This window comes from Dermacentor variabilis, chromosome 10 (genome assembly GCF_050947875.1).
Source record: "Dermacentor variabilis isolate Ectoservices chromosome 10, ASM5094787v1, whole genome shotgun sequence".
Taxonomy (NCBI): domain Eukaryota; kingdom Metazoa; phylum Arthropoda; class Arachnida; order Ixodida; family Ixodidae; genus Dermacentor; species Dermacentor variabilis.
The window spans coordinates 49,394,775-49,408,819 of record NC_134577.1 but is presented as its reverse complement, the minus strand read 5'-3'; the positions used below and the strand labels follow the sequence as shown (position 1 = coordinate 49,408,819).

The window sequence follows — 14,045 nt, the reverse complement described above, 5'->3', positions numbered from 1 at the left end:
CACACACACACACACACACACACACACACACACACACACGCACGCACGCACGCACACGCACACCCACACAATTCTAGTTTGGAAGAAGGAAAAATTGGGATGAAGTGCAGCGCAGTAACTGTCTCTCCGAGAAGGACACCTCAACCGCACTGCACAGGGGGAATGGGAGTGAAAAGAGGGGTGAGTGAAGGAGGGAAGGAGCAGCAGCGGCCGCACCGCTGAAAGCGTGGGGAGGGAGGTTCAGAGGCGATCAGCCAGGGGGACGTCCTCGGCGAAAACCGGTATCGCACGGAAAGAGAGAGAGAGAGCAAGTGCAGCTAAGGCAAGGAGGTCCACCAGACGCGCACCCGGTTTGCTACCCTACACTGGGGGTGGGGGAAAATGGAATAGAAAGAGGTAAAACGGGAGAGTAAGCGCTGAGTGCGCGTGGGAGGGACACTATACACAGGGACACCATAGAGCATAGAACATAGAAAAGGCAGTAATTGAAGGAGCGATGAAAGTTCAAACAAGTGCATTCGCGAGTTGGCTCATTCCGCTGAATTCCAATGCATCAGACACAGGATTGAAGATATATAACAATAAACTCGGACTGAGCGAACAAGAGCGTTGAGGTTGTAACGTACACAGCCGGACGAAACCCTCCCGTGGCGTTCACAGCCGAGACGGAGCAGTCCTCTTCATCGGTGCCGTCCCCGCAGTCGTCGTTCCCGTCACACAGCTGATCACTGTTGGCGCATCGGTGCCCGTTGCGACAGCTCAGGAGGTCGTCGGCACACTCCACTGCAGTATGCATGGTCCATTGAGCACAAGGTGATGAGAAAGTGAGCTTGTATGTTTCAAGTCCGCACTTTAAGATGAAAGCGATTCACTTATCTCCTGCTAAGCTCGGTGTTATTTTGGCCTATTACGTTCGCGGACAACTTTCTGCGGCGATGCAGAGAAATCTACCGACGCGAAGCACGCAAGAGTATAGAGCGCTCCAGAAAAAAATAAAAATAAACTTCAGCTCCCTTTCACTCTAAAGAAGGATGAAAAGCGAAAATGTGTATGTGGGCCCCTAAATGACGAACTGCACCTCCGCGGCGGGTCGGCCCGGCATTGTACTATCTTCGGGATTTTTTTGCTACACGCGGACACGATAGTGGGGAAAGTAGCCCTTGACAGCTTCGCTGAAGAGATAGAGAGAGAAAGAGAGAGAGAGAGCTTCCACGTTCTGATTCACGTAACTTTAAACTGGGGGAGAAAAGAAAACATGAACATCCGATTTGCAACAGCAAAACAAGACAAAATGCACCACCGAGTGTTCAGTTTAACTCACTTTCCTGATTTAAAAATGTTTTATTTTATTTTTGTCTCTCTCTTTCGTCTTTGGGCAGATGCGAAACCATCACACGTGGAAGCTACGCTCGTTCAGCGTATAGGCCGGCTGTCAACACACTGTTGTTGTTGTTGTTGTTGTTGTAGCCTGTGGCACGTGTGCCTCCTACCCACGATGGGGGATTGGCCAAGAAATGGGTGGATTATTCCAAAATAATATAGAGCATAAATTTCCTAATATCTATGGGAATAGCATTGAATAGGGTTGAATTACCGGTTAAAACAAAACCGGGAAGGTGCTGTTCCGGACTACTTGGCGCAGAAGCTCCGCCCCCGTAGCTTTCTCTTCATTGCCGAACCGCGTGTATATGTGTCACAAATTGCGAGCGTGTGGAACAGACACGTTTATGACGGCGCAAACACAATATGACTGTATGATTGTCCATGCAAAGAATGAGTTTCAAAGTGAACGACCCTTTGTTTTCGTGTTTAACTTCACCCTCTCTCTACATCTCCCTCCCTCAGCCTTAAACATTTCAAGAATAGTTTTACTTCAGCATGGCGTAATATCCGACGCTGCACGATGCAGGTATAAAAAACGACGGCCAGTCGTTCACAGAACTCTCTATGCCTATACTGACAATCCCTTCGAGAAAACGCGACGAAAGAGAACCTGAATAAGAGCTAGGTAAATTTTAAAACAATTACCTTATTCACGTCAGGTTACGAAGACAGCCTACTCCAAATTGTCTGTGGAAATACGAGCTGGACGCAAAATTGATATCAGCAACCTCTGCTCCGTTCTGAATGAATTTTCTTTCGTTTAAAAGTAAAAGTTCCGTTCCAGTAACGGGCGGCAGTAGAATATTGCACAATAGCGTCCAACACTGCGGCATTTTGAGATCGAGACTTGAGTTTTCATTTCTGTGACACCGTAACAAAACCAGACATCTCTGTTCTTCCCTTTTTTGCTCTCCCCAAGTGTAGGGTAGCCAACCAGAAAAGGTCCTTGGTTAACCTCCCTACCTTTCCCTCTTCGATTCTCTCTCTCTCAGTTGCGCAAACGACGCCTGACAAGTTGCGCTTACACTCCTGTGACACCCCCGTGACCAACGTCTGTTAAAAGCCCGCAATACATCCTGTAACGCAGTTTACGCTGCTACCCATCTCGCTTGGTCATTGCAAACAAGCTCGATTGATCCCGTAGCCACACGTGCGATGACCACGATATGTGGTTGCAGTTTGGCCTGACCATCGTCATCATCATCATCTTGTTGTTGTTCTTCTTCTTCTTCTTTCCATTGCCCGTCAGTAGCCTGAAAGTGCGCCCCCGCTTCACCACTCAAATAAACACGCCAATGGCGACCCTCACGCACACAGTGAATGAACTGGCATGCATCCTCACCTCGGCAAGAAATTCGTGAGGATGGGCAAATATTCGAAACAACAATTAATCGAATATTGCCTTATTCTGTTCGGTCTTCGAATCAAATAGTCATTATGCGTAAATACAAATATCTTTTCTTTTTCTACTAGTTTCCGAATACATCGAACCGCCCAACTGTGCGATATCAAAAATTAAATCTGCGCCTAAGCGCGACAAATTTCATCCCAGCGGCCACAGCGGATGTGAGACGCGAGTCGCGACGTAGTGGAGCTCGTTATCTCGCTCTAGAAAGCAGGACTTTTGCGGTTAAACCGCCATCATGCGCACTAACCATTGAGTCCTGTAATATGCGAATAAACTGCTTCACTGCTCTTAAAGGCTTCGTTTGGGCATTTAATAAACGACATTTCATGACGTGCAACCTAAAGACAGAAACTTGCTAACGCTGTGAATATACTTGAATGTGAATACCGTTTTATATTTACGCAGAAAGTGGCTGCTCGTTATTCGAAAAATATTCGACACGCATTTCTTTTTGTCAAGTCAAACCGTAAGACGTCGTAAACAAAACATGCGGAAATAATTTATATATGTAGTTTCCCGCAAATATTTCCCATAGATCTTGCTCCAACAGATCATAACAGCATATCAGTCAAAAAAGAAAAAAAGAAAAAAAGCTGTTACGTTTTGATGCGAAAATGTTAACTTTCAATTAAAGGTTAGTGAGGATCAGACTCGCGGAGTCACGTGAATCGGCATGGTTTACCCGGCCTGTGGGCATGCTCGAAGTAGAACATAAAGCCCTCGCCCACGTGCATTGCGCGGAACTCAAGCTCCAGGTGCACGGCCCCGGCCGACGTCATCAGCTCAGCGGGCGGGTCGGCACCGCACAGGGTTGCCAACAGAGGAGCGTCCCGGGAAGCACCGTCATGCACACGCAGCACGCTCTGCAGGCAGCGGTCGTCCAGCGAAAAGTACTGGCTCACCAGGCGCACCACCTGGCGGAAAAATAACGAATAAGACAACATTGTTCCTTCTGTGCATTATACCCAAGGAGGTTATATATAACCTCCTCGCATATACCTGAGGTGCTATCTTGAACTCTCTCAATTTGGCCATTTCGTCGGCTCTCATTGACTGACAAGGCGGCCACGCGCTCGCCGATTGGCTGAAAACACAGGCACGGTTAAATTTGAGCGTCCAAGGGTGCTATTCTGGACAATGTCAAATTCTGCGATGGCGGCGTTTTGAGCCGATCAGAAAGGCCTTACGTAGCAGCCCCGTGGGCCAATTAGTGCTGACAAGTTGGCGAATTTGAAAATACGGCGGAATTTCGCAGCGTCCAGAATGGCACCCCTGCTGGTACGCAGATTGCAGGGCGCAAAAGAAAATGATAAGAGGCCGTTGAATCTTGTCGTCTGCAACGACTTGGCCCTATAGCTCGTTATTGTTCATGCGAATCTGATTAGCATTGTTGCTATGCTAACCTTATCAACATCTTACAACCTGGCGGGGAATTAGCTTCTTGTGTTTTCTGTGGCATCAACGTTCCCCTTTGGCGGCTTCTTGTTATGTGTTTCTTCCTTTTCTTTCATAGTGCCTTTTTATAATGTGTGAATATATGTAGTACAGTTAACTAAGGATGTGTGCGTTTGGTGACTTTACAAATGCTGCTGGGTCCCACTACTTTGGTGTCACCTGTTGGTATATATCGCTTTCAAATTACTTTTACAACAACGATGCTGCTTACGATGCCAACCATAGAAACCAGCTTGGCGGTAGCGATTATATTAGGCTAACAGAAGTAAAGTCGCACTGGATTTCTTTATCGTTAGTGTTTGTGCTTTGCGAGCGTCGCAGAAACATTTGTACAACTCCCAAGCAGGTAACCGAATCATATACGGAGCATATGTAAGGTATCGCTACTTTCGTGGCACCACACATAGACGGCTGGGCACAGGGGAACGTCGAGAGTCAGAAGAATACATAAGAATTACCGCTGAAAAAAGTAAACCTAAGATCGACGAACTCCTCTGCACCGCCCCCAACGCCTTTCTATGAAACAGCATCTAACCCCTCCCCCCTTCCCCATTCCCCATCCAATTTCTATTAGCTGGTTTTTCTTCATGTCACAATGTGCACGTCTGCTCGCGATATATCGTGCAACACCTAACACATTTTGCGTGTGAAGAGGGCTCGTATAGCGTTATTCGTTTCGTAGAATAAGCAAGGGTGTGCGAATACGCGAAATTTCGAATACGAACCGAATTCTTAGCTATTCCATTAGTATTTCATTGGAGAAATCATAATTTGAAATTGTCTAACCTAACTGCATTACTGACAGATTAAACAATCTAGCACGGAGAGTTGAAAGTATAAGAGGAAAGACGAAATCTGAAACTATAAGGAAGAAATACGCACTGTCGCTATATATGGTAAGCAGGCCAGCCATAGATAGAGTAACTATCACACTATTTAAGACTATTGAAGCGAACTTAAGATTAAAAACAATTGAAGACAACCGAAACAATTGAAGCCCGTACTCTCTCGCGCCGCACCAGCTGCGTAAAATAGCGACATCGGCACGTGACATCGCAAACTGGGTGAAGTTCCCAAAGAATGCTAATCGCCTTAAAAAAAAAACATTACCCGGTTTCTCCAGCATAGCAGCCCGATGCTCTGCACTGTGGAAAACCGCGGCTTCCGCCTCCTCCTTTTATTGCGATAGCAGTTCTACGGACGCTCGAGCCCCACTCGCCCCATTTACGTCGGCGTCGCCGTGAGGTCGCAATATCGACGCGCATGGTGGGTTACAAGGCATACAGAGACGCGAGAGCTGCGCAGTGTGTTTGCGTGACACCGTGGTCTGGGTCCAAAAGCCAGGTTGCCAAGTGCACACACTTTTGTGCTCCGCTCAATCCACTTCGCAGCGGCGCCAAGGCAGCGTTTCGTCTTCTGCTGCTGGCTTGGGTGTTGTGCACACAAACACTGGCGTATCCTCCAGAGCAGCTGTGTGCGCGTACCACACCGTGATGCTCAAAGTAGTCAGAGCGGAACTGACAACACACTTCAAGCTACCAAACGCTGGTGGCTTTAATTCAGTCTCATCTCGCGCCCTAGAGTTACTGCATGTGGGAGACATTATACAGTAACTATTATCGTGGACCATCGAGACGCGGCGCCTGCAACACCACTGGCGGCGCTCCTCGTCACGCCAACGCTGTGAGACGCCTGGTAGCCGTCGGGGCGCTGTTTCTACTGCGCAGGTGCAGCTGCCTATATATCGAAAAGCGGCGATATATCGAAAAGAGCGCGAGGAGAAAAGCGGAGGAGATGGTTGCAGCGGAACCATGAGGCGGAAAGCGGACGAGGAGAGTATGGCGTGAGCGTGAGAAGAAAAGAGCAGTGTGCGCAAGACGGGCTTTGCGGCGGCGAAGGCTACGATATGGCGCCAGAGTAGCACGCGTCGTCTGTATGAAAACAAAGCGCTGCATGAGCGGAGGTCTGTCTGCGGCGAACGCTGTGAATCGCGCTCACGCGTCATCCACGCGCCGCCTCTTGAGGTCTCCCGATTAGCGAAGCAGTCGCGCTCCATTTCGCTCTGTTTGCAACGTGCCGCACGAGACATATTGTCTGCGCCAGCCAATATATTACGAAATGAAAACCCGTATACAGCTGTGCTCAAATGTCGCATTAGGGAGTATCGTAATCGTCGGTGAATTTTTTAATAATATATATTATATATATATATATATATATATATAAAGTGGCACTCACTAGGATAATGGAAGAGGGAATAGTATGGAGAGGAATTTGACATCCCACAAGCAACGACGGAAGAAGTAAAGAGAGCATTGGGAGCTATGCAAAGGGGAAAGGCAGCTGGGGAGGACCAGGTACCAGCAGATTTGTTAAAGGGTGGTGAGCAGATTGTTCTACAAAAACAGGCCACCCTGTATACGCAATGCCTCATGACCTCGAGCGTACCGGAATCTTGGAAGAACGCCACCATAAACTTAATTTATAACAAAGGGGACGCCAAATACTTGAAATATCATAGACCGATCAGCTTACTGTCCGTTGTCTACAAAGTATTTACTATAAGGTAATCGCAAATAGAATCAGGAACACCTTAGACTTCAGTCAACAAAAGAACCAGGCAGGATTTCGTAAAGGCTACTCAATAATAGACCATATTCACACTATCAATCAGGTGATAGAGAAATGCGGGGAATATAACCAACCCTTCTATATAGCTTTCATTGATTACGAGAAAGCGTTTGATTAAGTCGAAACCTCAGCAGTAATGCAGGCTTTACGGTATCAGGGTGTAGACGAGCCGTATGTAAAAATACTGAAAGATATATATAGCGGCTCCGCAGAAACCGTTGTCTTCCATAAAGAAAGCAACAAAATCCCAATAAAGAAGGCTGTCAGGCAGGGAAATACGATCTCTCCAATGCTATTCAAAGCGTGTTTACAGGAGGCATTCAGAGACCTGGATTGGGAAGAATTGGAGATAAGAGTTAGTGAAGAATACCTTAGTAACTTGCGATTCGCTGATGATATTAACTTGCTTAGTAACTCAGGGGACCAATTGCAATTCATGCCCCCTAACCTGGACGGGCACAGCAGAAGGGTGGGTCTAAAAAATTAATCTGCAGAAAACTAAAGTAGTGTTTAACAGTCTCGGAAGAGAACAGCAGTTTACGATAGGTAGCGAGGCACTGGAAGTGGTAAGGGAATACATCTACTTAGGTGTGACCGTGGATCCGGATTATGAGACTGAGATAATCAGAAGAATAAGAATGGGCTGGGGTGCGTTTGGCAGGTATTCTCAGATCATGAACTGCAGGTTTCCATTATATTGAGGACGACGCAACGAATTGAGGACGACGCAACGAGCTATGGAAAGAAGAATGATGGGTGTAACGTTAAGGGATAAGAAGAGAGCAGATTGGGTGAGGGAACAAACGCGAGTTAATGAGATTTTAGTTGAAATCAAGAAATATAAATGGGCATGGGCAGGGCATGTAATGAGAAGGGAAGATAACCTATGGTCATTAAGGGTTACGGACTTGATTCTAAGAGAAGGGTAGCGTAGCAGGGGGCGGCAGAAAGTTAGGTGACCGGAGGAGATTAAGAAGTTTACCAGAGACAACATGGCCACAATTAGCACATGATCAGGCTAGTAGTTGGAGAAGTATGGGAGAGGCCTTTGCCCTGCAGTGGGCGTAGCCAAGCTGATGATATATATATATATATATATATATATATATATATATATATATATATATATATATATATATATATATATATATATATATATATATATATATATATATATATATGGTTCCTTGAAAATTGAAAAGCCAGGACGTGTGTCGAGTGAGAACATAACAACTTGCAATGTGATGAATGCACCTTAAATTATGAATCCGTTGCCTCAAACAGGTGCGACGTAATGCGAACGCATTTCTCTCGCATTTGCCGCTTGCCACTGATCCTGATCCTGCCACTGATCTTTTTCTGGAGTTAATGACATCTTAGTTGAAATCAAGAAAAAGAAATGGGCATGGGCAGGACATGTAATGAGGAGGGAAGATAACCGATGGTCATTAAGGGTTACGGACTGGATCCCAAGGGAAGGGAAGCGTAGCAGGGGGCGGCAGAAAGTCAGGTGGGCGGATGAGATTAAGAAGTTTGCAGGGACGGCATGGCCACAATTAGTACATGACCGGGGTTGTTGGAGAAGTATGGGAGAGGCCTTTGCCCTGCAGTGGGCGTAACCAGGCTGATGATGATGATGATGATGATGATGATGATGATGATGATGATTACTGATCCTTATTTATCCTCAGGTTTTAGAAAAAGTAAACATGCCAAAATTTATAGTGACTCTTACTCTATCTATCAAATGAAAGCGAGCAGCTGTCGGAAACTCTTCGCAAGGCTTGTTGTCTGAACTTAACCGAGTGCTTCTAATCACGTCGAGCCCTTGTTGGTCCTTCTACCTATATGTGCAGCGACGCTAGAGCTGTGTTTGAAACGCCTGAGTCGTGTAGAACTTGGCTGAATACCTTAGCCGAACTGTTGGTGTCCAAGGTCCAAGAACAACGGTGCGCGCCAGCACCTGAGGTTAGCTGCTTGATTTCGGCGTCAGCGTATGACGGACCGAGCAAGTAGCCCTGCCTGGTTGTGATGTACGTGCCACCATTGCAGGCGGCGCTGGCGTTGAACTTGGGCACCTCCTCTAGCCGCGCTGTGGAACAGGGAGCAAACAATCAGCACATAAATCATCCTTTGAAAAATAGTTTGCTGTCACAGTTGCACGAACCACACACTCAAAGGGAAATCTGATACCGCTTGAGTGCAGTGCGAATCTATAACACAGTAAACCAGTAAACCTTAACGGGTTCATCAATACGAAAGCTTCGCAGTTGATGGAAAATTTACCGTGTTTCTGGGTTCGAATGCGACGCCAGCAATCCTCCGGGATATAGTTGCTGAACTGCCTGAGGTGACCAGGGGCGTTAATCTCAAGCGATCACTTTCGGGGATACGATCACTTTCTCGACCGATTCGACAGCGGAGGCGGCACTGATGGTACGCCAAGCTCGCTGTCTTCTCACAGTGCCATAAACGCTGTCGGCAGTGTATACACTTCGACGCATTGAGCGCCGATTCTCGCGAAAGTGATTGTTCGAGACGACCACCCCCGGAGGTCTAGCATATGGCAGTGCGAAGGCTATTATTACTCGACGATTTGAAGTTCTCGAAATTTTTTTTGCGAAATAGTATCTGTGACAACCTGCAAGGTGGAGCGAGATTCACGAAATTAACAGTTGGCATTTAGATAAATGTAGCACGAAAATTTACTTAATCTCGAAGTTTACTGACAGCCTTTGCCGTTTCGTGTCACATTTGGGCGCCCGTAAAGTTTCCTTTTCCCCAATCTGCACCTACTATGCGATCTTATGCAGAATCCATGATACTGTTGTTCATCTGCAAGTATACAAGTGCACAGAAGCATAAAGAACGGTCACCTGACGAACTCACTACCGGGCCGGCAGTATTTCACAAATCGAGTCAGAGAAAGCGTACGCTTGGCGACACAAGTCTTCTACGTGTACCTCTAGGTGGCGCACATGAGTGAGCCACTGTTCCCATTCATTTGGCACTATGTTCCAGGTTCACTGCCCTCGTCGAGATAATCCAACAAGACTCAGAAAATTGGAGAAGTGAGGTGATTAACGGAAGTCGATTATATGGGATGTCTCAGGCTGGAACCGACATTTCGACGAGAGGAATTGTGATCGTCAGGGCGGGGAATTGTCTTCGTCAGGCTTTTGTCATTGTCAGGGCAAAGCACTGTATTCTTCTTCAGGGCGGGACTTGTCTGGGTCAGGGACTCCCCTGAAGAAGAAAATCCACTTCTTGAACCGTTTAGCCCAGAATGAGATATTCCGTAATCGACTACTGTTGATCACTCACTCGGAGCAAGTTATTTGACGTTGCTTCTAATTTGGTCCGTTCATTCTCGTGGTGCCACCGCGCACGTAGGTTTATGCCGGCGACCTCGCTGGTTCTATTCTAGCCATTGTCAAGGTAAGCACTTTCCAAAGAGTTTCCTCGAAGCACTTAAATATACTTTCTCTGGACCCACGCAATGGCCACGTCAGTGTTATAAAGCTGCAACGTCGCTCTTTCGCGCTGTCCTGACCTTCTGCGTAGAACATCGCCTCGCCGGAACGTGGCGACTGAACATTTGAACTTTCGGGCGAACATGCCACTTTATTTTGCCATACTGCACCATTATGAATAACAAATTAAACGAGAAAGAGTAAAAACATAGTTAAGACTGAGAAGACCGGTTTGGATTTGGTAGGTCAAAGTACTGCAGTTTCACTTTCGACATGACGAGGTTGAGATTATCCGTACTCAGTCCTCGTATCGCTTCCTTAAAGCAAGATCGATGGCTGCTGCAAATGACTGAACAAGAGACAGAATGAATGATGTCGATCACAATCAGTGCCGAAATCTCCTGCAACGTCGCGTTTGCTGATTCGACCGACACTTTCGCAACAGCCTTCACACCACGCCAGATCGCAATGCGCAATTCTGATAGCAACTGACGGTGCTCGTTAGGTGCTGGAGCAAGAACACCGTCGAATGTGGCGGAGATTTATATCAGGTGACGAGGTTAGGATATTTGCTCATTTACGAGCCAGTTCGGTCAGCACAGTAACGGAATATTTGGAGATCTATAGAAGGAGCCTTTGTTCTGCGTTGGACGTAGTTAGAATGGTGATGACGATGACGATTTTTATCGCAAGCCATGTGAGCAAGCCTTACAGTTGTGCAAGCGCTTGCCCAGGAGTAGTTTCATTATTCAATAAAATTGGTCTTGTATTGATATTGTATTGATATCACTTTGGCGATATATCTTTAGTGGCAACCAGATCACATTACGATGAAAACTGCGATGTTGAAATGCTAGGCAAGCAAAAAGGTAGTTCTGCTGTGAACACTATACTTACTTGCTTGCTTTGTAGTTCTGGTCAACAGGCTCTATATTGTGACAGGAATAATAACTGTAGGGTGTACAATGAATGATTTCGCTCTTTCGTAGAAGTCACTGATGTCAGTCAATACAAATTAGCGAGTGACATGGTTAAAATGCTGTATCAGTTTAATAGGCATTTCGATTGATCAGACTACAGAACTCAAGCCCATTTTATGTGCTATGGCGAGACAGCACAGCAATTTTTTTCAGACTCCCCAAGACCTCCACATCGGGGTCCATATAGTTCAGCTGGTTATAGTCATTCTAAAATTTTAGCAAGATTTGGTGGTTCAATGTGGCAAACCAAAAGTCCTATGATGGCCCACACTTAATTACTGTTCTGCAACACAGTATTCATCAGCTTTCGGAACATTAGCCAGAGTCATGACTACGAACTGGTGCACAAAACGCATGTGTTACTTGTATCCGGAACCATTGCTTTAGTGAAAGCCAAATAAATAAACTGTCACGAGGAGTTATAGTTCGATTGCGAAAACGCTCAGATAGCAGAGCACCGCAGCGAGAGGACACAGAGCTTCGGCGACACAGGCACAAGCCTTCCAAGCACTCGTCGTCGTCGTCTTTCTCTAAGCAGTGCCTACTGCTCATTCTTCTTCAGTACAAAACAAATAAAAACAAGAAACCGTGGCACTCAACAACTTTAACGGAAAGGGCACATGAAAAAAAAGTTGTTTGAACGTCGTCATCAACCACTTAGCGTAACCAAATGCGTCCCCTGGCAGCCGCCATGTTTTCGTGATGGAAGTCTTTCACAGCAAGAAAACTAAACACGGATTCATTTCTTAATCAGTACTTCTGTACAACACACTTACTGCACACAAGCATATAGCAAGAAATGTGCAGATAACTAAGTAGTCATATACAGCAGAACAACACGGTTAGTTACACCATGTAATATGTTGCGCGAGAAAGTGAAACGTAACTACGACCGATTATGAACAAACTGCTCCCGTAAAGCAGCCTAAACGTCATTAACGTCACTATATTTCTGACCGGTGCTTTCCTACACATGACTCTTCCAGGCCAAGCGTGTTTCTGTCGAACTTTCTATTTTATTAACCGATATGATTTGATTATAGGAAAGCGCAAACTGACAGCTAGCACCAGTACTAACGCAGTTTATGCGCACGCGAATAAATAATAATAAATAAAAGTATCTTGAAAGCAGCTCACGCGACGCGCAAGGTCCCCGATAAATGAAATTTTGTCGCATAAAGAAGCGTAGGCAGCCAATTGAATTCAAATGAACTCGTGCGCCACGTTCTGCGACCATCTGGTAAGCCATTTATTGAAGGTTGGCCCATGGTCGGGCGATTGCGGAAAGCGATGAAACGTTGCGAGGCGTTCGCTTCGGGCAAACAATAGCCGCGGGTTTCAGCAGCGTTCGCGCTTGTTTACAACAAAGTCGCCCATTCGTCAAAAGCCTCGCAGAGATGCAAAGAACATTCGTGTGCTTAGACATAGGTGCACGTATGAAGAACCCAAGGTGGTCAAAACTAAATCGGAGCCGTCGACTACGACGTCCCTCGCAAGCCAACGAGTTGCTTTGAGACGTTAAAATTCACGAATCGATCAATTTCCCCGTAACCCACGGCGTCAACACACCGAATGAATGGAAAGACACGCGGAAGCTCGCGACGCCCGCGGGGCATTCGCGATGAAAGAGCACGCGAGCGTATCGACGTTTCGCCGGTCTTATGCCGCCGGCGGGCTCCCCCTCACGCGCGAGAAAATCGTCTAAATCGAAAACAGGCCAAAGGTCTACGCAGCATACCTGAGCCCGGCGTAGCCGACAAACAGCACGCAGTCGCTACCAGGAGGAGTAGCCTCGACGTCCAGGTGCGGTAGCCTCCGCGCATCGCGGCCAACGTGTGAACCGGAACCAGCAGGGGGTTACCCAACAACACGAGAGCGCGGCGCGACACAACGAGCTTTGTGCGCTTCTCAGTTGTGGCCAGGTATAGACACCGTGTCGCCGCCCCCCTTCACCTGAGCGTGCGACGCGGTGGAGGAGTCCTCTTATCGCGGGGTCACGCCGCGACTGCCGTTCGCCCAGAGGAGTGACGTCGAGGAACCCCCCCCCCCTCCCCCCCTAACGCTTGCATGCCCAATATCACCACGTCGACGCGACGCGATGGCCCCTCTTTTGTTTCGCGTATTTATTTTCTTTTTCATGCTCGCGTTTTTTTTTTTTTTTCTGCGTACGGACAAGATAAAAGGAGCAGCGCCGCCGAGCATAGAGGAGATGCGCGTGTGTGCCAAAGGGAGCAGACGCACGCGTTTTTTTCTCCCGGCTATAAATGAGATCCGAGCAGGTGCGAGTTGAGCCCAAAGAGAGAACTTTCGGGCGACAATGGGTGTAAGGCATCACTCGGGTGCCGCCAATGAATAACAACGACGACGACTACAACAACAGCAAAAGTGTAGAGGGAGAAGCATGTATAAGATTACAGAGAGAGAGAGAGAGAAACACAAGGAAAGCGAAGGCAGCTAGAACAACCACACAAACGTCCGGTTTCCTACCCTACAGAAGAAGTTAAGGAAAGGAGAATGCAAAGAGGAAGTTAGGGAGAGAGTGCGTATTGAGCGCGCAACGAAAAGTGATCCAGAGTCCACCGATTCAATGTTGTCTGGATAGAGAGAGGCATCGGCCGTCGTACGATGGTTTGCTGACACGTATGCAGAGGACATTGAGAGGACCGAGCAGTAAATTTCCGGAGTCCTCCACTACGGCGTGCCTCATTATCAGAA

At 47.1% G+C, this 14,045-nt stretch overlaps 1 protein-coding gene across 3 annotated transcripts in view; it reads right to left on the bottom strand.

The window, feature by feature from the left end:
* The window catches only part of LOC142560505 (serine protease 33-like), a 35,915-nt gene extending 22,579 nt beyond the window's left edge, over positions 1 to 13,336 (bottom strand). For 2 of the 3 annotated variants that reach the window (XM_075672662.1, XM_075672661.1), the window contains exons 1-4: positions 13,069 to 13,335; positions 8,788 to 8,969; positions 3,474 to 3,705; positions 627 to 783 (exon numbers count right to left, since the gene is read on the bottom strand). In XM_075672662.1, coding sequence (XP_075528777.1) covers positions 627 to 783; positions 3,474 to 3,705; positions 8,788 to 8,969; positions 13,069 to 13,153 — 656 coding nt within the window. In that variant the 5' untranslated portion in view covers positions 13,154 to 13,335. Of the gene's footprint in view, positions 1 to 626; positions 784 to 3,473; positions 3,706 to 8,787; positions 8,970 to 13,068 lie in introns of all 3 variants that reach the window. The other variant, XM_075672664.1, reaches the window with a different exon arrangement.
* Positions 13,337 to 14,045: the final 709 nt, after the last annotated feature.